At 37.1% G+C, this 25524-nt stretch overlaps 3 protein-coding genes across 3 annotated transcripts in view; all 3 read right to left on the reverse strand.

The window, feature by feature from the left end:
• Positions 1–25524, reverse strand: part of LOC113752255 (disease resistance protein RPM1-like) — an 89359-nt gene that overhangs the window by 33638 nt on the left and 30197 nt on the right. The window lies entirely within an intron of this gene.
• On the reverse strand, positions 12843–14207 carry LOC113752252 (disease resistance protein RPM1-like). The gene has a single exon (XM_027296372.1). The coding sequence runs from the start codon at positions 14205–14207 to the stop codon at positions 12843–12845; it is 1365 nt and encodes a 454-aa protein (XP_027152173.1).
• LOC113752253 (disease resistance protein RPM1-like) lies at positions 14234–17127 on the reverse strand. Its single transcript, XM_027296373.1, has 2 exons — positions 16831–17127; positions 14234–15187 (listed from the first exon to the last, which is right to left on the reverse strand). The coding sequence occupies exons 1-2, from the start codon at positions 17125–17127 to the stop codon at positions 14234–14236; spliced, it is 1251 nt and encodes a 416-aa protein (XP_027152174.1).

Below are 25524 nucleotides of genomic sequence, written 5' to 3' on the forward strand. Positions count from 1 at the left end.
TCATAAAGTCTAACATTTTTGTGCGATTCGGAATGCCACGGGCAGTTGTGAGTGATAGAGGGACGCATTTTTGCAACAAGACAATTGCTGCTTTGTTCAGGAGATATGGTGTACTTCATAAGGTTTCCACTTCCTACCATCCACAGACCAATGGCCAGGCTGAAGTCTCGAATAGGGAAATAAAGTCTATTTTGGAAAAGATGGTCCGCCCTGATAGGAAGGACTGGAGTTCAAGGTTGGAAGATGCTTTGTGGGCGTACAGGACCGCTTACAAGACGCCTATAGGGATGTCTCCCTATAGGTTGGTATTTGGTAAGCCTTGCCATCGTCCAGTGGAGTTCGAGCATAGAGCATTTTGGGCGGTAAAACAATGCAATATGGATATTGAGGAGAGCGGAATTCAAAGGAAGTTACAGTTACAGGAGTTGGAGGAGATTCGCAATGAAACCTATGAGAATGCGGTGATTTATAAGGAAAAAAATAAGATTTTTCATGACCAACAGATCTCAAGGAAGACATTCGAGTGTGGTCAAAAAGTTCTACTGTACCACTCCAAATTGAAGTTATTTCCAGGTAAATTACGTTCTCGTTGGATTGGCCCTTTTGTTGTGACTAATGTCTTTCATTATGGTGCAGTGGAGATCCAGAATTTGAAAACTGAGAAGCAATTTGTAGTGAATGGTCACCGTCTCAAGCCATATTATGAAGGTTTTCCAATTGAAAGGGTGGAGATGATGCACTTGGAGGACTCGATTAGCTTAGTTTAAGCAAAGTTTTGGCCATGTCTAGCCAAAGACATTAAAGAAAAGCGCTACTTGGGAGGCAATCCAAGACTATTTGTTTCAGTTTTCATGTATTTTTGAAGTTTTAGTTAAGTGTTAGTGTCAATTAATAGTTTGATGTTTGGTGGCAGGAAAATAGCAGTTAGACGTGCCCACGCTAGGTGGTCACGCCTGAGGGAAAGAAAATTTCGTTCAGGATCTGCGGACTCTATAGCAGTTAGACGTGCCCATGCCAGGTGGTCACGCCTGAGGGAAAGAAAATTTCGTTCACATCCTATTCTTCGCTTGAGACCCTAGTTTTTAGCCGAAAAACCTCTCTTTAGACTTTCTTTTTGAACCTCGTGTGAAGAAGTGTTTTGATTTCATTATACAGAATTTTGGAGTATTATTTGAGGGGCATTACACCTATCTATGAAAAAAAAAAAGAGCAAAAGGGAAATGTGAAAAGAAGACAAAGTGCAGGAAATCGACAAGTAAAATTGATTTTTATGGTGCTGGTTGGGAGTTATTGAAAAGAAAAAAAAAAGAAGAAGAAAAAAGGGAAGTAGATGAATGAAAGGAGGAGAAAAGAAAAGTCGAAGGTTGCGACAAGTGCTAATTTACTTCACTTGTGTAATGGTTGAGATGCCTTGAAGTTCCCAATGTGCAAGAATCTGTGTAATGAATTTCTGAGCACTTTCTTTATACTTTTACACCCTTTTGACTCCTTTTTATCCTACCTTCTCACCCGAGCCCCATTACAACCTTGCAAAGTCCCTTGATTGCTGCATTTAAATTCATGAGTAAGTGGTGGAGATATGATATATGAGCAAGCTTATGGTAGTGTCATTCTATTGTGTTGATTTGAGAGCCATCTTATATACATTTCATATACACTTTGAAGTGAATGAGTGCACTTTGAACTGTGAGCATTGTTGAGTTGGTATATTTTGATTTCGATGAAGTTATTGGGGAATTTGGAGTGCCGTTCTTGGTATGAACTGCTGTGAATTACTTCGTATCCTGATTGTACTGCTGAGATAATTATGCTTGAGGGCAAGCATGATTCAGGTGTGGGGGGAATTGATAGGGTATAATTTGTTAGTAATTTTATTATTAATTTCCCCTTTTATCCCTGATAAATATTGTGTTAATTGCTGATATTTACTCATATTTGGTATCTGGACTTAATTTCAGGAATGAAGCAGAAAACTATCAAAAAGGAGGGACTTTATGAAAAATTGGAGACTTCTAAGGGCTTCAGTTCTTGGGCCCTTGAATTGGTGGGGGACCACAAGTTAGTGGAAGGCATTTAGTCATTTGGGCTCTTCAAAGAAAGCAACGTAGAGAGACTTGGAAGAAGAAGTACTTTGGAGGCTTTGTCCACATGTGTGGGGACCACCTAGATAGTTTTAGTCTATCTTTCTTTTGTTTCTTAAATAGGGATAACGTAGGGAAGGAAGACACCACCTTTTAGTTTAGTTTTTAGCCTAGTCTTTAGTTTTTCTTTCTTTCTCCTGACTGGCCTCTGACACACGCCAGGTGTTCGACAATATTCCCCAACGGGAAAAACACCTTTTATTCCTTGCTTCCTAATAGAAAACGCAATGCCTTTGCAATTTATTAATTCGTGTGGTGATTTAATTATGCGGCGTGGCTAAGTCTTCCATCTAGTCAAGGGTCAACTCGACGGCGCAGTCCCGAAAATCTGTGAGATCTAATTAGTTTTCACGTGTTCCTTTATTTATTAATATTTGCACGTTGTCTGCTTGAATTTTCATGGGATTATTTTATTAATTGGATGTCAAGAGCCCGATGTTCAATGTGATTTATTAATCTCGTGCCAATTTAGTCAATTAAATCCGTAATTGTTTGATTGATTAATATTGGTGGCAACTGGTGTGTTTACACATTAGGGGAACGTGCAATCTAATTTAAATAACCCTCGTAGCGTGTTATTGATTAGGGCTAGGTTTTTCTGGTTATTAATGCAATTGGAAAATTAATTCCTACGGTCGTACCTAGGAGTACTTTTCTGGATAGGGGTGATTAATGGTCGTACCTTGGTCATCTATAAAATAAGGAAAAATTGGTTATTAGAGCTCCTCGATGGCTATAACTAGTCTATTAATAAATTAAGTGAACCTCTCTTGCATCAATGATCGGATAAATGGACTGTGCCTGAATAGTTGCATCCTTGGCTAGAATTTATTTATTCCTGATTAAATTTCTGCTATATTTGTGCTAGTTATTTATTCATTTTTAGTTAAAATTGTTTAATTATTTTTAGTTTCATTCCGGTGAAATCCCCCCTTATCAATTGGACTTTAAAAGAGACAGATATCTCCAGTCCCTGAGGAGACGACCCTGCTTGCCACTGTCTACTATTCAGTAATTTTGGCCAACTAATTAATTCTGGTATATCGGATTCAGCAAACTCTTCGGGAACAGGGTGAATCAAGTAACTCATTGCACACCTAGAGTCCCTGCTCCAGTACCTAGGATTAATTACTGACAGCTTTTTAGTGGTATTTAGGTTATTATTATTATTATTATTGCACAGGTTTGACGCCCTGTCAATTTTTGGCGCCGTTGCCGGGGACTGGCGTTATTATTTGTTTCTTTATTAAGTTCATTTTTGCTCTAATTTTCTGGTATTTTTCTAGTGTATGCCTAGGTCTTCTCGTACAGGTAAATTGATTTTTGACCCTGAAGTTGAGAAGACCGCGCGTAGAACGAGAAAGGAAACCAGACAGCTCAGAGAGGAGCACTCCAGTGCTGCATCTCAGAGATCTGAGCCCGAAGTTGAACCATCAGATTCGTTTGGTGACACTTCAAGTTATTCGTACCAAGAGAACGTCGCCATGGCAAACACACAAACATTAAGGGAGTTGGCTGCTCCAAACTTGACCCAACAACCTCTTTGCATAACTTTTCCTCGCCTTAGTGAGAATGCAGCTTTTGAATTAAAACCTGGTTTAATACATTTGTTGCCCGTTTTTCATGGTCTGTCAGGAGAGGAACCCCACAAACACATGCAGGAATTTGATGTGGTGTGTTCGAGTATGAAGCCTTCGGGAGTAACTGATGAACAAATTAAATTAAGGGCATTCCCTTTCTCTCTAAAGGACTCGGCAAAGGACTGGTTATACTGTCTACCTGCAGGCATTATCACCACGTGGCCAGAGATGCAGAAAAATTTTTTTGAAAAATATTTCCCTGCATCCAGAGCTGCTAGTTTGCGAAAGGAAATATGTGGCATCAAGCAATTTCACGGGGAATCCTTGTATGAATATTGGGAGAGGTTCACCAGGCTGCGTACCCGATGCCCGCATCACCAAATAAGTGATCAACTGCTGATTCAGTATTTCTACGAGGGACTACTGATGAATGATAGAAATATCATTGATGCAGCAAATGGTGGTGCACTGGTGAATAAGACTACCCAAGAGGCATGGGACCTAATCGAACGAATGGCAAAGAACTGCCAACAGTTTGGTACGAGAGCAGATGTTCCTACGAGAAAGGTCAACGAGGTAAGTTCATCTTCAATCCAACAGCAGTTATCCGAATTAACCTCATTTGTTCGACAGATAGCTGTAGGAAATGTACAGCAGGCCAAAGTGTGTGGGATTTGTACGAATATTGGTCATACCGCGGACTCATGCCCACAGTTGCAAGAGGAGGGAACTGAGCAAGCACACATGGCTGGTAACATGCCCATGCCACGTAGACAGTATGACCTCTATTCCAACTCATACAATCCGGGTTGGAGGGATCATCCAAATCTGAGCTATGGGGGAAATAAGCAACAAAATTTCATCCCCAATAGACAGCAGGGCTTCCAGCAACAATATCAAACAAGGAATCAACCCTCCTCTGCCTCAGGTATGTCCCTAGAAGACATGGTTAAAACCATAGCCTCTAATACTATGAAATTTCAACAGGACACTGAGGCCAGCAATCAAGAGATGAAAGCACGTATGCAAAATTTGGAAAATCAGATGAGTCAATTAGCCTCAATTGTCAACCGACTAGACTCCCAGGGGAAGGGAAAACTTCCATCCCAACCTGAGGTGAATCCCAAGAATGTAAGTGCAATGACCCTCAGAAGTGGGAAAGAGGTTGAAGGACCAGCACCAGTGGCTCCGAAGGACAAGAATGAGGATCGCATTGAGAAGGAGCTTGAGGAAGAAGGAACTCCCGGCACAAATAAAGAGGTAATACGTAACCCGGTGGTTCCAGTTAAGCCTAACCCACCACCTTTTCCTAGCAGGTTGGAAAGGCCTAAAAAGCAAGACAAGGAAAAGGAAATTCTGGAGATGTTTAGAAAGGTGGAGATAAATATCCCCTTGCTTGACGCAATTAAGCAAGTACCCCGGTATGCCAAATTTTTGAAGGACCTATGCATCAATAGGAAGAAATTGAGGGGAGATGAAAGGATAATTGTGGGAGAGAACGTATCCGCAGTGCTTCAAAGAAAACTTCCACCCAAGTGCGGAGACCCAGGTATGTTCACTATTCCTTGTAAAATAGGGAACACTAGCATTAGGAATGCCATGTTAGATTTAGAAGCCTCTATAAATGTGATGCCCAACGCTATTTATGTTTCTCTAAATTTGGGTCCCTTAAAGGAAACTGGCATTATAATTCAATTGGCTGATAGGACTAATGCTTATCCTGATGGGGTGATAGAAGATGTGTTGGTACAAGTGAACAACTTAGTGTTCCCTGCTGATTTTTATATTCTTGATATGGGTGATGAACGTTCTCCAAATCCATCACCAATTTTGTTGGGGAGGCCCTTCTTGAGCACGGCTAGTACAAAAATTGATGTTAGTGAGGGCACCCTAACGATGGAATTTGATGGAGAAATAATTCATTTCAGTATATTTGAGGCCATGAAATATCCGTGTCATTCTAATGCTGTTTTTGCTGTGAGTATAATTGACCCTTTGGTGCAAGAAATATTTGAGATTAATGGTAGGGATGAATTGGAAGTAGCAATCACCAAACATTTGGATCTGGAAGCAACCTGTGAAATGGAGTTAGGCATCAGTTTGCAAAGAATGGTTGGAGCCTTGCATTCACTAGGCCAAAGTCCTCTAAGGTATGATGTTGCTCCTATATTTGTGCCTGAACCACACCTAAAGCTATTACCTTCTATCGTGCAGGCACCTGAAGTGGAGTTGAAACCCCTGCCCGAGCATTTAAAGTATGCCTTTCTAGGTGAAAAAGAGACGTTACCAGTGATAATCTCATCCAAATTATCACCCACGGAGGAGGATAAGCTGCTACGGGTTTTAAGGGAGCATAAGGAAGCTATAGGTTGGACAATTGCGGACATCAAGGGTATAAGCCCGTCCGTGTGCATGCATCGAATTCGCCTGGAAGAGGATGCTAGGCCGATAAGACAACCACAAAGGAGATTGAACCCCATCATGATGGAAGTGGTCAAGAAAGAGGTAATCAAGCTTCTGGACGTAGGAATTATTTTCTCTATCTCAGACAGCCCATGGGTGAGTCCGGTCCAAGTGGTGCCAAAGAAAAGCAGGGGTAACTGCGGAAGAAAATCATGAAGGGGACCTTGTTCCAATTCGAAAGCCTACGGGTTGGCGCCAGTGCATCGATTACTGTAAATTAAACGCAGTGACCAAGAAGGATCATTTTCCCCTTCCATTCATTGATCAAATGGTTGAAAGGTTGGCTGGTCGTGCCTATTATTGTTTTTTAGATGGTTTCTCTGGTTATTTTCAGATAGCAATTGCGCCAGAGGATCAAGAGAAAACAACTTTCACTTGCCCCTTTGGCACTTTTGCCTATCGAAGGATGCCCTTTGGATTGTGCAATGCCCCCGCAACATTCCAGAGGTGCATGATTAGCATTTTTTCTGAGTATGTGGAGAGAATAATTGAGGTATTCATGGATGACTTCAGTGTCTATGGTGATAGTTTTGATGATTGCTTAGATAACCTGACATTAATTTTAAAGAGATGCATCGAGACTAACCTAGTGCTCAATTGGAAAAAATGTCACTTCATGGTTGAGCACGGGATAGTTCTAGGACATGTAGTGTCATCTAGAGGAATTGAAGTTGATAAAGCTAAAATAGATGTGATATCTGCTTTACCTTACCCCGTAACTGTACGGGAAGTTCGTTCTTTTCTAGGACATGCAGGTTTCTATCGCAGATTTATCAAGGATTTCTCAAAGATCGGGGCACCACTTTTTAGGTTTTTGCAAAAGGATGTCAGTTTTGAATTCAACGAGGAGTGCAAAGAAGCGTTCGAGAAGTTGAAGAAATTACTCACTTCTCCACCTATCATCCAACCTCCTGATTGGAATCGCCCATTCAAAATTATGTGTGATGCCAGCGACTACTCCGTGGGAGCAGTTTTGGGACAAAGGGTGGAGAAAGCGGCGCACGCAATATATTATGCCTCTAGAGCTTTAAATGGCGCCCAACTCAATTACTCTACTACGGAGAAAGAACTCTTAGCTGTTATTTTTGCTTCAGAAAAGTTTAGACCTTATTTATTAGGTGCTAAAGTAATTGTGTATTCTGACCATGCAGCTTTGAGGTACCTACTGACCAAGAAGGATGCTAAACCCCGCTTGATAAGATGGATATTGCTCCTGTAGGAATTTGACTTGGAAATCAGAGACAAAAAAGGAGCGGAGAATCTAGTAGCTGACCACCTAAGTCGAATATTGGTAGCGGAGGAAGAATTACCATTAAGGGAGTCTTTTCCTGAAGAGCATTTACTTTCTATTAATTCATCCCCTCCTTGGTTTGCAGATATTGTGAATTATTTGGTTACTGACAAATTGCCCGCAGGTTGGCCCAAGGCAAAAAGGGACAAACTAAAAAGCGATGCAAAGTACTATGTCTGGGATGATCCCTATCTGTGGAAACAAGGTGCTGACCAAATAATGAGGCGATGTGTAAGTGAAGGTGAATTCCAATCTATATTGACTTTATGTCACTCTTTTGCATGTGGGGGTCATTTTGGACCTAAACGGACTGCTAGAAAAGTGTTGGAAATTGGATTTTATTGGCCTACCTTATTTAAGGATGCTTACTTGTTCTGTAAGGCATGTGATAAATGTCAGAGGGTAGGCAATTTATCCCGAAGGGATCAACTGCCACAGGTGCCCATGCTTTTCATTGAAACTTTTGATACTTGGGGTATAGATTTCATGGGTCCCTTTCCAAATTCTTGTGGATTTTTATACATTTTACTAGCAGTGGATTATGTCTCGAAGTGGGTGGAAGCAAAAGCCACCCGCACTAATGATTCTAAGGTGGTTGCAGATTTCATAAAGTCTAACATTTTTGTGCGATTCGGAATGCCACGGGCAGTTGTGAGTGATAGAGGGACGCATTTTTGCAACAAGACAATTGCTGCTTTGTTCAGGAGATATGGTGTACTTCATAAGGTTTCCACTTCCTACCATCCACAGACCAATGGCCAGGCTGAAGTCTCGAATAGGGAAATAAAGTCTATTTTGGAAAAGATGGTCCGCCCTGATAGGAAGGACTGGAGTTCAAGGTTGGAAGATGCTTTGTGGGCGTACAGGACCGCTTACAAGACGCCTATAGGGATGTCTCCCTATAGGTTGGTATTTGGTAAGCCTTGCCATCGTCCAGTGGAGTTCGAGCATAGAGCATTTTGGGCGGTAAAACAATGCAATATGGATATTGAGGAGAGCGGAATTCAAAGGAAGTTACAGTTACAGGAGTTGGAGGAGATTCGCAATGAAACCTATGAGAATGCGGTGATTTATAAGGAAAAAAATAAGATTTTTCATGACCAACAGATCTCAAGGAAGACATTCGAGTGTGGGCAAAAAGTTCTACTGTACCACTCCAAATTGAAGTTATTTCCAGGTAAATTACGTTCTCGTTGGATTGGCCCTTTTGTTGTGACTAATGTCTTTCATTATGGTGCAGTGGAGATCCAGAATTTGAAAACTGAGAAGCAATTTGTAGTGAATGGTCACCGTCTCAAGCCATATTATGAAGGTTTTCCAATTGAAAGGGTGGAGATGATGCACTTGGAGGACTCGATTAGCTTAGTTTAAGCAAAGTTTTGGCCATGTCTAGCCAAAGACATTAAAGAAAAGCGCTACTTGGGAGGCAATCCAAGACTATTTGTTTCAGTTTTCATGTATTTTTGAAGTTTTAGTTAAGTGTTAGTGTCAATTAATAGTTTGATGTTTGGTGGCAGGAAAATAGCAGTTAGACGTGCCCACGCTAGGTGGTCACGCCTGAGGGAAAGAAAATTTCGTTCAGGATCTGCGGACTCTATAGCAGTTAGACGTGCCCATGCCAGGTGGTCACGCCTGAGGGAAAGAAAATTTCGTTCACATCCTATTCTTCGCTTGAGACCCTAGTTTTTAGCCGAAAAACCTCTCTTTAGACTTTCTTTTTGAACCTCGTGTGAAGAAGTGTTTTGATTTCATTATACAGAATTTTGGAGTATTATTTGAGGGGCATTACACCTATCTATGAAAAAAAAAAAGAGCAAAAGGGAAATGTGAAAAGAAGACAAAGTGCAGGAAATCGACAAGTAAAATTGATTTTTATGGTGCTGGTTGGGAGTTATTGAAAAGAAAAAAAAAAGAAGAAGAAAAAAGGGAAGTAGATGAATGAAAGGAGGAGAAAAGAAAAGTCGAAGGTTGCGACAAGTGCTAATTTACTTCACTTGTGTAATGGTTGAGATGCCTTGAAGTTCCCAATGTGCAAGAATCTGTGTAATGAATTTCTGAGCACTTTCTTTATACTTTTACACCCTTTTGACTCCTTTTTATCCTACCTTCTCACCCGAGCCCCATTACAACCTTGCAAAGTCCCTTGATTGCTGCATTTAAATTCATGAGTAAGTGGTGGAGATATGATATATGAGCAAGCTTATGGTAGTGTCATTCTATTGTGTTGATTTGAGAGCCATCTTATATACATTTCATATACACTTTGAAGTGAATGAGTGCACTTTGAACTGTGAGCATTGTTGAGTTGGTATATTTTGATTTCGATGAAGTTATTGGGGAATTTGGAGTGCCGTTCTTGGTATGAACTGCTGTGAATTACTTCGTATCCTGATTGTACTGCTGAGATAATTATGCTTGAGGGCAAGCATGATTCAGGTGTGGGGGGAATTGATAGGGTATAATTTGTTAGTAATTTTATTATTAATTTCCCCTTTTATCCCTGATAAATATTGTGTTAATTGCTGATATTTACTCATATTTGGTATCTGGACTTAATTTCAGGAATGAAGCAGAAAACTATCAAAAAGGAGGGACTTTATGAAAAATTGGAGACTTCTAAGGGCTTCAGTTCTTGGGCCCTTGAATTGGTGGGGGACCACAAGTTAGTGGAAGGCATTTAGTCATTTGGGCTCTTCAAAGAAAGCAACGTAGAGAGACTTGGAAGAAGAAGTACTTTGGAGGCTTTGTCCACATGTGTGGGGACCACCTAGATAGTTTTAGTCTATCTTTCTTTTGTTTCTTAAATAGGGATAACGTAGGGAAGGAAGACACCACCTTTTAGTTTAGTTTTTAGCCTAGTCTTTAGTTTTTCTTTCTTTCTCCTGACTGGCCTCTGACACACGCCAGGTGTTCGACAATATTCCCCAACGGGAAAAACACCTTTTATTCCTTGCTTCTTAATAGAAAACGCAATGCCTTTGCAATCTATTAATTCGTGTGGTGATTTAATTATGCGGCGTGGCTAAGTCTTCCATCTAGTCAAGGGTCAACTCGACGGCGCAGTCCCGAAAATCTGTGAGATCTAATTAGTTTTCACGTGTTCCTTTATTTATTAATATTTGCACGTTGTCTGCTTGAATTTTCATGGGATTATTTTATTAATTGGATGTCAAGGGCCCGATGTTCAATGTGATTTATTAATCTCGTGTCAATTTAGTCAATTAAATCCGTAATTGTTTGATTGATTAATATTGGTGGCAACTGGTGTGTTTACACATTAGGGGAACGTGCAATCTAATTTAAATAACCCTCGTAGCGTGTTATTGATTAGTGCTAGGTTTTTCTGGTTATTAATGCAATTGGAAAATTAATTCCTACGGTCGTACCTAGGAGTACTTTTCTGGATAGGGGTGATTAATGGTCGTACCTTGGTCATCTATAAAATAAGGAAAAATTGGTTATTAGAGCTCCTCGATGGCTATAACTAGTCTATTAATAAATTAAGTGAACCTCTCTTGCATCAATGATCGGATAAATGGACTGTGCCTGGATAGTTGCATCCTTGGCTAGAATTTATTTATTCCTGATTAAATTCCTGCTGTATTTGTGCTAGTTATTTATTCATTTTTAGTTAAAATTGTTTAATTGTTTTTAGTTTCATTCCGGTGAAATCCCCCCTTATCAATTGGACTTTAAAAGAGACAGATATCTCCAGTCCCTGAGGAGACGACCCTGCTTGCCACTGTCTACTATTCAGTAATTTTTGCCAACTAATTAATTCTGGTATATCGGATTCAGCAAACTCTTCGGGAACAGGGTGAATCAAGTAACCCATTGCACACCTAGAGTCCCCGCTCCAGTACCTAGGATTAATTATTAACTGCTTTTTAGTGGTATTTAGGTTATTATTATTATTATTATTGCACAGGTTTGACGCCCTGTCAATTTTTAAAAAATTGACAGGGTGTCGAGCCTGTGCAATAATAAATACCTGCTTAAATAAAATATAATTTCTGTAGATAGTGATAAGCAGGGTCGAATCCACAGGAACTGGGGATAATTTATTTCTTTTAGAATCCGAAGTATGGGGGGTTTTTGAAAATGAGAGTAACTAAATTTCTTGGAATAAATTAAAATAAAATAAAATAACTACAACTCAAATAACTAATTATCACAATAAAAATAATAATTGACGAACTCTAGTCGAGAGACAACTTCGGAGATGGTTCACTTAATTCGATCACAGATGCAAGGATTATTCCAGTTACTATCTGATAAATTAGTTATAGTTGTCATACACGTGATAAACAACCAACTCTTCCTTAATTTGTCGATAGCCAAGGTACGACCGTTGACTATTTCTCTAATCAGGAAACAACCCTAGGTACGACCATAGAAGTTCAATTCCTTAATTGCATGAATAATTAGAAGAGCCTAATTCTAACCAATCAACACGCTACGAGGGTCTCTTTACGTTAGCCTGTCTATCTCCCTGACACAAACCCAATCATGCCAGTTGCCACCAGTTTAGAATAATTAAACAATTACGGATTTAACTACCCTAATTGGCTTCAGGTTATTGAATTAATCTAGAATCCGGGCCCTGGATAATCGAATAATAAAACAACCATATGAACATAAAGCAGAAGATAGACGAATACCAGTGAATAATGGAAATAAATAAAAACTAATTCGATCTCACAAATTTAGTAGAACCAAGTCCTCCGCTGTTCCTCGACTAGACCAAAAACTTAGCCACGGCTCATGAGAAAATCTCCAAGTAATTTAACTGAGGTCCAGGCCATCAAAAGAGCCAAGAAAGAAAAGAAAACTAAAACTATGCTCAAGGCCCCGTAGCCTTTCTTACGATTGTCCTTATATAGCCAAAAGGAAATGACTAAAGCTATCTATCCAGTGGTCCCCACGAATAAGGAACAAAAACAAACTCTATGCACGTTTGTTTCCTTTCAATTCAAATGACTAATGCCTTTCTTCTCTCCGTGGTCCCCGCACAAATTGAGAAAGGAGTGTACATAAAGTTAAGTTCTCTGAAGTCCTTCTTTCTTTAGTTTCCTCTTGATAGTCAAACACTTCAACACTCCAAGATACTCCTAATCCGTAAGAAAGGAATGCAGTCCGCGTATATCACCATGTGGGCCAGGTCTGTGGCTTATTTGAAGTCTCAATTATCTTCAGAAAGTCCCTCCTTTTTTGTAGTTTTCTGCTTCACTCCCTGAAATTGGGTCCAATACCAAATATAAGTAAATATTAATAATTAAAACAATATTTGGCAAGGATAAAAGGGAAATTAACCATAAAATTAACAACAAATTATGCCCTATCAGAGTTCTCTTAGCTTCTCTTCTCTTAGAGGAACGTGCCTTCCCACCGACCATCAATCCAGTGACCAATGCGAACTTGAGGGATATGAGAAATAGTCTGATAATCTTCACTTTGTTTATCCAAATTCTGTACTTTGTGCACTAGCTCATCAGACATTTCATAAAACCCAAGAAATTCAAGTCTTGTCAAGTTTTGGATGCCCGAAGGCAACTCCTGCATCAGTTTACAACCAATTAATTGCATATTTCTGAGACTAGGCATTGATTCCTCTTCCACTCTCACCCATTTCAGTCTTTTCAATTGCATTAGGTCTAAGCGTTGGAGTTTTCGAAATCCTCCAATCTTGAAACATAATGTCTCCCCTTCATACGCACGATAGAGAGCAAGTGATACCAGATTGGGCAAATGTCTGAGGGAGCCTATTACATTCTCATCTTCTGTCAACCTACTATTGTCCAACTGTAAGATTCTCAAGGATTGAAGTGATGTCACCCATTGCGGTACTCTCTCTAAACGCCCCTTCAACAATAGAGAGGTGAGGAATTCATGTTTTGGAAAGACAGAATGTTGGAGATCAAGGGTCTCATCTTCTTTAATACAGGAGATGAGTAATTCTCGAAGGTTGGTCAGCCTCAAGAGGGAGGAGAGCAACTCTTTTCCATCTTCTCTTCTCAGCTTTGTGATGGCTAATCGTCGCAATTGCGTTAGCTTTCCAATCTCCCTTACTATTTTATCACTGTCTGCTTCTATACCAAACAAATCCTCCAAACAAATAAGCTTTCCAATTCCATCTCGAGATTTGCAGCCCCAAACTGCATACTCATTTGAATAATCACCCACTCCGCCTAAGCAAATAGAACGGAGTTTTCTTAGATTTAGAATTTTCGCAGGCAACTCTGTTACATTCGTTCCTATTAGATCTATAACTTCAAGGTTTTGAAGCTTTCCAATAGATTTTGGAATAATTTTAACTCCAGTTCCACTGAGATTAAGATACCTGAGATCAAATAGTTTGAAGACTTGCTTTGGGATACTGTCCAATTCAGCTCCATCCAAATCCAACACCTTTAGCAACTTGGGATCACCATGTAAAAACTTGGATAAAAATGTAGTTGTGAGAGGATCTTCATACTTAAATATTACCACATACCGAAGACACTTTAAGCTACTAAATTCTTGTGGATTATCAGTGAAGTTGTGGATTGCTAGGTGGCGAACTTTTTCAGGCCATCTTGTGTAATATATGGTGGCTACAGTCGTGAAGTCCTGCTCTTTGGATTTTGAAACAAGGATTTCACGCACAAAATCGTGGAGACCACATGTATCCAATGTGCCATCGTCCCCCGTGGATTTAACTTGGACTAAGCTTCTGTTGATGAGTTCTTTCATATATCTCATAGCAATATCAGTGGATGTTATTCTTCTTTCTCTTCTACAAATCCTAGTGCAATCCATTTCAGAAGTATATCTTCCACATCAATTGGATAATCTTCAGGGTAGATGCTTAGATATAATAGGCAGCTTTTAAGATAGTGAGGCAAATCATTGTAGCTAAGTAAGAGTACGCTTTTGATTCTATTGCCATCAGCCTCACCACCAAAACCATGAAGAATCATCTCCCATTCATCTGTGTTTTCCTTGTCCTTCTGAGCCAAAACACCATCTATTGCAACAATTGCAAGTGGTAGGCCCTCACATTTTTTCTGTACTTTTTTAGCAATTTCTTCTAGATTTGTCGGACAGTCATTGCTCTGAAATGTTCTATTGCAAAACAGAGTCCAAGACTCTTTATCAGAAAGAGGCTCCATCTTATAGACGAAGTTAAGAGATCCTAAACGGGACGCAGGAGCTACATTAGCTATTCGTGTTGTCAATACAACACGACTAGCAGTGTTGCAGTCAGGCAATACACATTTGATAGCTTCCCAGTCATCTATACTCCACACATCATCAAGGACAAGAATGTACCTTCTTTCTTGGAGGAAGTCTCTGACAAATTCACTCAGCATAATTTCATTCATGGATTCCACTTCGGGAGGGACCGATTCTCTGATTTCATTGTACAACTGTTGGATCAGGTTCTTGATGATGTCACTGAACTGAAAATTTTGAGAAACAGTTATCCAGGCATGGCTCTGAAATTGTTTCTTCACTGCAGCGTCATCATAGACTTTTTTCACCAGGGTAGTCTTCCCGAGTCCCCCCATTCCCACAACCGAAACTACTTTCAATTGGGAATGGTCATCAAGGATTTTTGAGATGAGCTCTGCTTTTGGCTTATCAATCCCAACAAGTTGAGCTTCTTCAATGAAGAGTGATTGAGCACGAATGTCAAAATCTGCACAAGTTGAGCTCTGCTTTTGGCTTATCTATGTTGGCAGTTTAAAGAATTTTTCAACAATCGTATATCCAATTAATTTAATGCACATGAAAAATAGTAATAAAACATTATCAACAGTCAATGCATCTTCAAAGGTCCTCAATTTGCTCATACTAAGATTTGTCTTTCTAATTCTTTTGACATAATTTTGTATATTTAATATTCCTTAAATACATATATGTATTTTGACAAATAACTCATAAGTATTAGTATTATATATTTAGATATATAATTATATATATATAAAAATATGAATATCTTATATATAATTATATAGATAGATGCATATTAAAGGGTCGAACCTATATTGAATTTGACCCTAATAAGATCCAAACTCTACTCATATTTAATTCGGGACTAATATTTAGACCCAAATTTAACCCAACTCAGTGAAAGTTTAGGCTCATTAGACTTTTTCTCGGAGCCGAGTACAAACTGACTCGGCCCTAATAATAGTCCTAGAAGGATTGCCTCATATTTTTGTGCTAATTCATTCCCTCCCAAAATGAGTAAGAAAGGGAATTTGGGATCAGATAATTAGAGTGGGGGTTTGCTAAGTTGGACAGGTTAATTTGGTAATTTTGATTATGTGTGTTTTATTAGATATTAGGAATATGTGAATTTGCCAAAACTTGTATGTCTTTAAGAATTTTAAATCTTTGTATTACTACTTCTCAAAATTTTTCCAAAGGGAGAAGCACAAATTTGACTCTCAGTGTTTGACATGTATATCAAACTGGTCTATAATGTATCAGCAAAATAAATATGGTCTCTAAATTTTCTGATTTTAACTTTACATTTTTAGTCCCTAATGTTTGAAGTTTCAATCAATATGGTCTCTTAAGTTTCTTGTTATAGTTAGGGGTTTTAAAATGGAAAAAAGAGTGTGAATTGAATTAAAGATATGACAAATGTCATCCTAAACCCTATAAAATTTCATAAAAACACTTATATCAACATAATAACATCGTTGAACTTAAAGAGCTTTATTTTTTTAATAAGTAACAATCAAATGACAATATATACATAATATATAAAATAAAAAGGGAAAATAATAGTATTAATATAAAATTTATTATCATTCATGCTAGTTCTTGCATGGCTTGTGCATATAGACCTTAAATTGTTATAGTTAGGAATTGTAATTATAAAAACTAGCAAACATAAATACTAATATGAAGTGTTTTTACTCATTATGGGTTAATTATCAATTAATTACTAATAGTATAAAACAATAATTACATATATAATACCAAATTTGAGACCAATTATACCAAAGTGAAGAAGTATATGAGACATTAGTGGCATGAATAAGTGAAGTAAAAAATAAAAAGTTTAATTAGAATTGCTAGTACCCATTTAAGATAATTGTGCTGTAATTCACATCTTATTTTATTCTAATACCCTCAATATCACAATGGAAAACTTAACCGACTAAAATGATTAAAATTTCAAACATTATGGTCCAAAAGTACAAAATCAAAATTGTTAAATAACAGTAATTAAATTTTGACTGCTAGTCATTGTTAACTTTTCGTCATTGTTGAATGTACCTACTACCAAAAATTTTAAGAACCATTTCCTTCTAGGGGAGGGCAGTGCTATTTCTTAAATCATAAAAGAGGTGAGTGCCATAATCTTGGTGAACTTGGGATTTTGAGAGGTAGAACCAGCATCCCAACACAATTTCTTTAGATGCATGTTACGAAACTTTGTGTTAAAATTACTCCTAACATGTCGCAAGCAAAGTTGATGAACAGCATATGGGGGTTGCCAAAGCCTCTGCAATCTAATTGCATTTAATATTCCTTTATGACGATCAGAAATCAGGCAAACTTGTCTTTCTTTAAGAACATGTTGACGAAGAAGACGCAAAAACCAATTCCAGGTTACATTGGTCTCTTCATCCACATGCAATATGTATTGCATTGCATTGTAGTAGCAGTAGTATTTTGCTAGGTATGATTTTGGTGGGTGACTTAGAAGGCAAGTTGTTGGACTGATTAAGAAAATCCCCTGCTCCTTTTCTAACTTTTGCAAATATTGTCCACCTTAATATGGATATATATATATATATGTATAATTTTCCAAATATTTTTCAATTTAATATGCAACTATATTTTAAAACTTTAGATTTTGAATTCGCTTAAAGTGCTTATGCTATGTGCCTAAATACTTCAACATATTCTTTTTTAAAAAAAAAATCCCCATGTTTTAGAATAATTTACCAAGCAATTAATTGTATGATTATGGATTACATCATCTCCCAACTTCATTGCTAGTTACTACATTCAATTTGTATATATCCACTGGTTAGGAAAGAAATAAATAATAATAATATTATATATTTGGATTAAAGTAAAGGGGTCGGGAAAGCAATGATAGGGAAAAGGAGTAGCAGGATTGCTAATAAAGGAATAATTAATACATTTTAATGCATTTAAGTTAAACAAAAAAGAAAAGAAAACCACTGTATATATGCACCAGTTAGCAAATGAATAATTAATGCATTTAAGTTAAACAAAAAAGCAAAGGAAACGCATTGGAAAAAAGCAGCACGATTGTGGTAAATATGGGCGGAGAAAGCGGCTGCGGCTTCTCTAATCACTGCTCGTGCTTTTGTAAGTCCTCTTTCCAGAATCTCTTGCTTTGTCAAATACTCTTGCCCTTCACACGGTATCTTCCTCTGTCAATAAGCACCAAAGAATCATCTCAGATTTGCTTTTTTGCTTTTAAAATAATTAAATGCATCCATTTCATAAACCCTAAATTTGAAATTGTAAGTATTACCTGACAATATGCCTAATTAGCTCACCAGTCTCCCAATCACCACTCTTGCTCTTATGTTGGCTGCGAATGTGGTATAAGATGTACGAAAAAATTGAATGGGTGGTGTGCTTTGTTTGGCCCTTGAAGAAGTTAGGGTAGAAAGAGAGGGATTGAGGGGAAATAGTTCTTAGTACCAGGGACTAGAATAGACTCCTAGATATGCTAAAAATTCATTTAGCAAATGAGTTTTTTTTATTAATAAACGCATTTCCGAAGAGACTTTTTAAACTAGCGCATTCCACTAATGCGTTATTTAACCAATTTTTCCTATTTAAATAAATTTATGATAATTCAAATAATGTATTTACAAATTGCGTGTTTATTTGAAAAAACGCATTTCTTGGATGCTTTTTTCATCATTTGGGAAGAGACTAAAAAATCGCCACCCTTTGGGAAGTTAGATTAAAAACTCCCTCTTTTTGGGAATTTACTCGACCATGCGGTGGTGGATAGCGGGACCTAAGCGTATTGACTGGAAACGTGGCACATGGTCAACGGCTTTGGGTTTGGCAGGTCCTTCACACCCGGTTCTTATTTTTCTATCAAATCGGGTCACACCCGGTTTTTGACCTGGTTTGACTGAATTTTTAATTTTCCGGTTTTTAGAGTTAACTCGGACCGGACAATTGGCCGGTTCCCGATTTTCCTGGCCAATCCGGTCCGAGTTTAAAAACAGAGCTTTGGAGTTCAATTTTTTAATTGCTTTAACAATTAGAGAAGCTGTGTTCTAACCAAATAACATGTTACGAGAGTTATGAATTATTTTAAATTAACCAATATATTCCCTTGATACAAATCCAATCATGTCAGTTATCATTAATTTAAAGAAATTAAACAATTACGGATTTAACTGCTCTAATTGGTTTTAGGTTATTAGATTAATTCAAATACCGAACCCTTGATATTCAAATAACATAATAGACATAAGAAATTAAACCAGGGAACATACAAATACCCTAAATAAAAGAAATAAATGTAATCATAATTTTAGTTGAACTAAATCCTCCGTTATTTCTTGATTAGAATGAAAAGCTTAGTTCATCTCCACCAAAGAAATCACACGGGAAATACTAGAAGTAATTTCCACGGCCACTCTTCAAATATGTGATGAAGTCCAGAGGAAAAGAAAAAAAAGACATTGTTTCTTATTTCTTCTTACGAGAAAAGCAAAGAGTCTCGCATTAATCTGGCTTTTTTACGAAAGAAAAGAATGACAACGATGATATTTTGTTGCTTCGTTCCCTGTCTCTGCCACAACTACTACTCCTAAACAAATCTCGTTTGGCAAGTAAGTTTTTTGGGTGTTTGTCTAAAACTTTATTGTAGTTTACTATAGAAGTTTTTAAAAAAATTTTTGAAGTGTGTTTTTTTTTTTTTGAATATTTTGAAGTTTATAGTTTAAAAACTTTGAAAAATTTTTTAATGTTGCTGTAGTTAAAGTTTTTAAAAAACTTATAGCAGACAAAATTGACAAAAAAACTTGTTTGCCAAACAAGGCCACATCCTAATAAAATTAACCAACCTTTTTCAAAAAGGTGCTAAAAGATAAATAAACTAGTATCCTAATAAAAGTAAAAGACTATCCATTCGATCAAAAGTTTGATTATTGCGACCTCAATTTAAAATTGGAGACTATGTGCCAAATTCCAAACTTCCCAAACATGCAGGTTAAACTTTGACGGGGCAACGCTAATTTGCATAGTAGTTTTATTAAAAATTACATCTTTAATTCTTTTTTGCTCTAGATCCCTACAGTCATCACCAATTACTAAATATAAGTAGAATCCACCAATTAATGCAATATTGGCTAAATTCAAGGGGAAAACATTCATAAATTTAATGACAAAATTTGCAGCCTATGAGTCGGGTGACTTTAAGAATTTTTTTTAAGTGTAAGTGGAAGGTTTTAAATTCAAGATATTTCATTTATATTCCCTCCTTCATCCTAGATTTGACTTCTCTTTAATGGAATCTCTTTCTATTTTTCACAATATATATTTAAATGCATAACATATGTTTTCATTTATTAGAATAAGACTGATCATTTTAAATTTGATTAGGATCATTTTAAATTTGACTAATTCTAATCTTTTTTAATAAATAAAAATGCATGTCGCGCATTCAAATGTGCACAAAAAATAGAACAAGAATTTTACTAGAGATGAGTCAAGTTCCCTTCAACCCACCCCTCTTCCCAGGTGATTTTAAGATTTTTTATTTGAGTCATTCTCTATGCCCCTCTTCCCACCACCCCTACCCCGCCCTTTAAAGATTTAAAATCTACCTTCAACCAAACAAATAAAATTGCTTCATGCCAAGAATAAACTGAAAAGATCTCCGGTTATGCTAATGCTGAGTAAGGAACTGCATTATCCCTCTGGTATCTAGAATAATTCTGTAGGGTTAGAATTTGGCTATAAGGACTAAAAAATTTAAGAATTAAACAGTAGTATGCTTTTAGTAAACTAAGTGGGAGAACTAGGTATAAAAACTCACTAACACAAAGAGGAGCAGAAGAAGCAGTGAGAGTGAAACTGAAAACCAAGGAGGAGCTGAAGCCATGAGAGCAGCACTCTGCTATGAATGATCAGAATTCATTGTTTTGACTACAACGCGCCTTCTTCTCTCCTCAATCATTCCCACTCCGGCTTCCTATCTCCTGCCCCATCAGTAAGGCCTCTCTTGCCGTCCCTCCTATGCAGAAAGTTTTTTTTTTTTTTTTTTTAATTTTCTGTTTTGTTATTTTCATACTTCATTCGCATTTATTTATGGAATTTGCATCTGGGTTTTTGAAAATTTTGAATTTCATTATTTGGGTTAGTATGGGCAATATGGTGATTGGAAAAAACATGCTTTCTTTGTTATGCGGAGAGGGAAAAGAGTGCAACAAAAGAAGCCACTTCAATTCTTGAAAGGGTAATAACTTCTGCTGGTTTTAGTTCTTTCCATTTTTCAATATCAGAATAAGGAAATTTTAGACATAAAGAAAATTCATGCTGACTTAAGAATCAGGACAGTTGAATTGGTTTATTGAACTTGGTTTTGTGGGATTCTTAATTTCTGGCCAAGTTTGGTAACTTGGGATATTTGTAAGTCAACAAGACTGTAGTGGACTTGAATTGCCTGTATAATGTGTTTGCAGCTGTAAATGCTTTGGTGCAAGATGAAAAGCAGCAGTGTTATGGAATTGGTTTGTAAACAAAGAGATGTTGAATTATTAAGCATAAGCAAACAGTGAATGGCACGGCGACTAATAGAAAAACTTATGAAGTTTGGAGAAGTGGGTGAGCTATGCAGCAGGTAGGCACAGACATATTGTGTTGTTCAAATGTGTTAGGTATTAAGGAGGGGGAAAACAACAAACAAATTAAAGTTGTTTACTGTTTTAAACGTGAGAAGTTTTTGGAACTGAAGTGTAATGCTAATAGCCTTCATTTGAGAGAAAACTGAGAAAATAATGCGGTCAACACAGTTTCCTTCTGTTGAACTTAGTCTAGGAAAAACGTTTATGATTTTTGGGTTCTAAACTTGATTAAGATTTCAGTTGGCAGACAAACAGAAGGATAAGATGTCAATCATCCTGCCAATAGGTTATTAACATCTAAGTCTAGTAACTGGCTTCAAATTTTTTTGCTTATGATCTTCCACTTCATCCATTTATTTGTAATTAGTGCATTGTTAGGTCACAGATTAGTATGGTTTATTCCTTGTTTACATGTCTTATTCACCTTGCATTGCTCACTCTGTCATTTGTCACTTGGTTCAATCAAGTGACTCCATTTAAGTCTGCTGTGCCTTCTTGACTAACTGACATGATTCGTCATCCAAAATGCAACACTGGTTAAGTTCTTTATCACCCATATCTTTCCAGTGTATATAGATGAATTAGTTACCATTTTCCTCAAATTTGAAGAGGCTTATGGATACACAGTTAGCTTAAGGTTGTACATAACTCATTTCGGTGAAGAACAAATTCACCTTACTAATACGGAAGCTTTGCATTGTTTTCTTTGAAAATAAAACAAAAACAATAGATAGAAGATATGCTATATTTTCTACTGTAAGAAAAAATTTATAAACATAAAAGCAAATTAATAAGGGTATGATTATATTTCTCCAGAGAATGATATGGTCTTAAGTGATCATAATTCTTGGAGGAGAAAACCATGCGTCCAATTTTGTAAGTCATTTGAGACATCAGATATTACGTGCATGTATTATATACTCCACTGATTGCCAGTCATGTAGCATGAGGTCTTGAGAAGAAGATATGTAAGCATCATTTTTGCTTTTAACAATAGAAAGGCATTCTTCGTTGCAGCAGCTTTGGATAATTGTCTTTTGTTCATACTTAAAGGAACTTGTATAAGCATGAGTTGTTGCACTATTCTAGGGCTATAAGGAACCAAATAATAGGTGGATGATTTAGAGTTAGCTTAAAAACTTGTGGCAGACGATTTAGGAATTATTTTTGGATATATTTACACCAGAAGCCAAGCATTGCTTAAGCTTATTACCATGTGAAAGAAATGAATGAGTTTCAGTTATATTTGAAGTCCTCTGCAAAGCCTGTATCATTTTTATTTTTTGGACCTTTATGTGTTGCAAAAGGGAGGCAAAGAGTGAACCAACTCAGAGAATGGGAAGGTGTGCATCTGGTGCTTGCGACATTCTATTCTTTTGACTTAATGGAGTTTTTATAAAAGCTGCGTGTGCTGAATGTTTTCTTAGGACATTCTATTCACGACTGATGTAAACAATAAAGAGTTTAAGGGAAGATTAGATTTACACAGTCATGGGAACTTCGCCGAATATTGAGTTTACCTACTTCGAACAATGGGTAACCTTTTTAGGATCTTGAGGTATGCATTAGAAGTTTAAGTTTTACATATTTCAGTAGACTTAAAATTTATGGTGCTTTGGTAGCTTATAGGTATTTACGTGTTATGAGAGTGTTTGGTAAACTGACAGTGGAGAACACTTCGGTCGTTGTTTGGGACCCTAGGCTTATATATTGACTTTGATGGAAGGGCTCTTAATTGAAATGTTGGGGTTCATTGCCCCAAGTTCCTGCCATAAGATATTCTTGTCCCTGCTGCTGAAGCCCAGTACATTCTGCATCTTCCACTGTACATGTACCCAGACACCTAGGTTGGTTAGGCCATCCATGCAGGAGTTAAAGTTACTCATTGGTGAATTTTTTATGCTTGGCTACTCTAGGTAAATGGTTTTCTCACGAAAACTGGCGGAAAAATGGCATCTGGTCTAGCTGATGGTGATCTATCGTCATTCTTTACATTTTTTTTTCCATTAATTTGTACAAAACCTGATTGACTTTTAGCACTTTTGATTTTAGAAGAATGCATCTTGCATTAGAACTTTTTTTCAAATTAGGTTCCATCTTAATAGCTGTATTAATTTATGAAATGAGTGACAATTAGCACAAGGATAAATCAGAAATTGATTGTACAACAGATGGTCTAGTGGCAGAATACTCGAGTTTGGGAGCAATTCTGACATAATTGTTTGATGTGATTGTTAGCAGAGAAATTGCAGTTAAATGAAATCCACTTATTGAAGACAATTGCCTTTGGCTTTTATATACTTATGAAACTGAACTTGTGCAGAATCAGCATGAATGATATTTTTCACCATCATACTTTTTTTTGGGGTTTAGTTGATCTGATCGATTCAACCAATTTCATATATATGAAGTATCTCAGTGGGAAACCCTGCTTGCATCTAGAGGGTGTAAAGTGTAGTAATCAGCTTAGTGTCTTGTTACCTAACTGCAGTACATTTTCTTACATGTGTTGTGTATGTAAAGCTAAATAGGTTAATTCAAGTTAAGTCACATTTATGTTCTGTGAGATGTTGACCAGTTATATGGTTAAATACTCTTTGCAGTATTTCAGATCTTTGAGTGGTCTAAATGCTGAAGGTTTTGAAAGTTTGGATGCGAATATGTCAGCTAAAGGGATGAGAATATCAGTAAGTACGGACGAGGAACTTGGCAGCAGTATGGAGAGGAAAGATGCGGCCGATGACTTTGGAGAACCTGATAATAGTTTAAGTCTGGTATTTTAGTTTATACACATGCTTCTACAGATAATGCAAATTATAATGTATAACTACCTGCAAATCCCTCAAATATATATATATATATATATATATATAACTACCTGTAAATCTACAAAGAAAATGAAGAGGCTGGGGATTTGTCTGAAGAATAGGTAATATGACTTATATGCATGAAATAATAAGAACAAGTTTAGTTAAAAAAAATATGTTACTATAAAGAAAGGGAATGAGAAGTTAATAGAAGGGGAAGGGTAAAGAAAATACCTTATGATAGCTCCATCCCTGTGACATACTTATTTAGCCTAGTTTGAGTTTGTGTAAGGCTCTATTACTGCCCATGCCCATACGCATAAACTCTCAACCACCCCCCCCTCTTCTTAAAAAAAAAAAAAAAACCTTTAGCAAAAATTTTCTGTGTACCCACCCAGTTTGCTACAAATAGTTTATGTGAGAGGTGTGTATCTGTGAAAGTTTTGGCTTCTTAATACAAGAGTAGAGTGCAAGGCAAGATTTGGTGGATTGCAAGTTACAAAGAATTGCTGGAGAAAAATTGTGCAATCCAAAATATTAGAAGGCAGAGAAGAGATGAAATGGGATTTCCCTCTAAAAAACTAACAGATAGCTTCATTTCATTAGAAAATTAATTGTGATTGCATGAACAGAATGTACTCTAAAAAAGTCGTACAAGTTTTAAGAACTCGTGTTGTTTTACTGCCTATTGTTTCTTTCAACAGCCCTATGTTGTTGTACGGTGTGAGAACTGGAGAAGAACAACAAACAATTCTTTTCTTTATCACAAAAGTGATGAAAGAATAAGAAAGATATTGCAATTCGGTACTTACAATAAAAACATGTAGATATTATGGTGTCTTAACTTCCCCATTAAGGTAGATAGTGGAGCAAAAATATCTTTGATCACACAGTACATTCAGCTAGCTAGGGCTTGATTATTTAGTTATCTACCAGTATCAAAATTACAGAAATCATGTTTAGGAAATAAGTATCAAAATGCACTAAAAATGGAGGACATATTGTTCATTAATTAACTTGAAAAGCAAACAAAATATGATTGTGCTTCCTCTATTCACAGAGGATTAAAACATAAATTTGACCGAAAAAAAAAGAACTTAAACTATGTACCAATTTTGGTATGTAGTCACTTTGGCGGAGAATTTGAGTTGGTTTGGTATGTAGTCAACTTATCACAGGCTGTTGGTAGTGGTGGTGGTGGTAAACTACACGCTCGGAAAGTTAACCAAATGCCGGCTTTAGGCTTAGAGGTAACTTTTGGTTCTGGTGGATCCCTAATTTATGGTTTAGGAGGATTCTATTTTCACCCTACTGAAGATGGTTCTAATTACGTCATGAAGCCTGACGATGAAGAGGATTGCACGGTTTACTTTTATGATGCCTCCA

Source organism: Coffea eugenioides, chromosome 11 (assembly GCF_003713205.1).
Source record: "Coffea eugenioides isolate CCC68of chromosome 11, Ceug_1.0, whole genome shotgun sequence".
Lineage (NCBI taxonomy): Eukaryota > Viridiplantae > Streptophyta > Magnoliopsida > Gentianales > Rubiaceae > Coffea > Coffea eugenioides.

Excerpts from the sequence above, each read along its gene's own strand:
- LOC113752252 (XM_027296372.1), bottom strand. The coding sequence starts at position 14,207 with ATGAAAGAACTCATCAACAGAAGCTTAGTCCAAGTTAAATCCACGGGG.
- LOC113752253 (XM_027296373.1), bottom strand. The coding sequence starts at position 17,127 with ATGCAATACATATTGCATGTGGATGAAGAGACCAATGTAACCTGGAAT. Across the intron at positions 15,188-16,830 it reads CCAAGTTCACCAAGATTATG|ATAAGCCAAAAGCAGAGCTC; the intron begins GCACTCACCTCT and ends CTGCCAACATAG.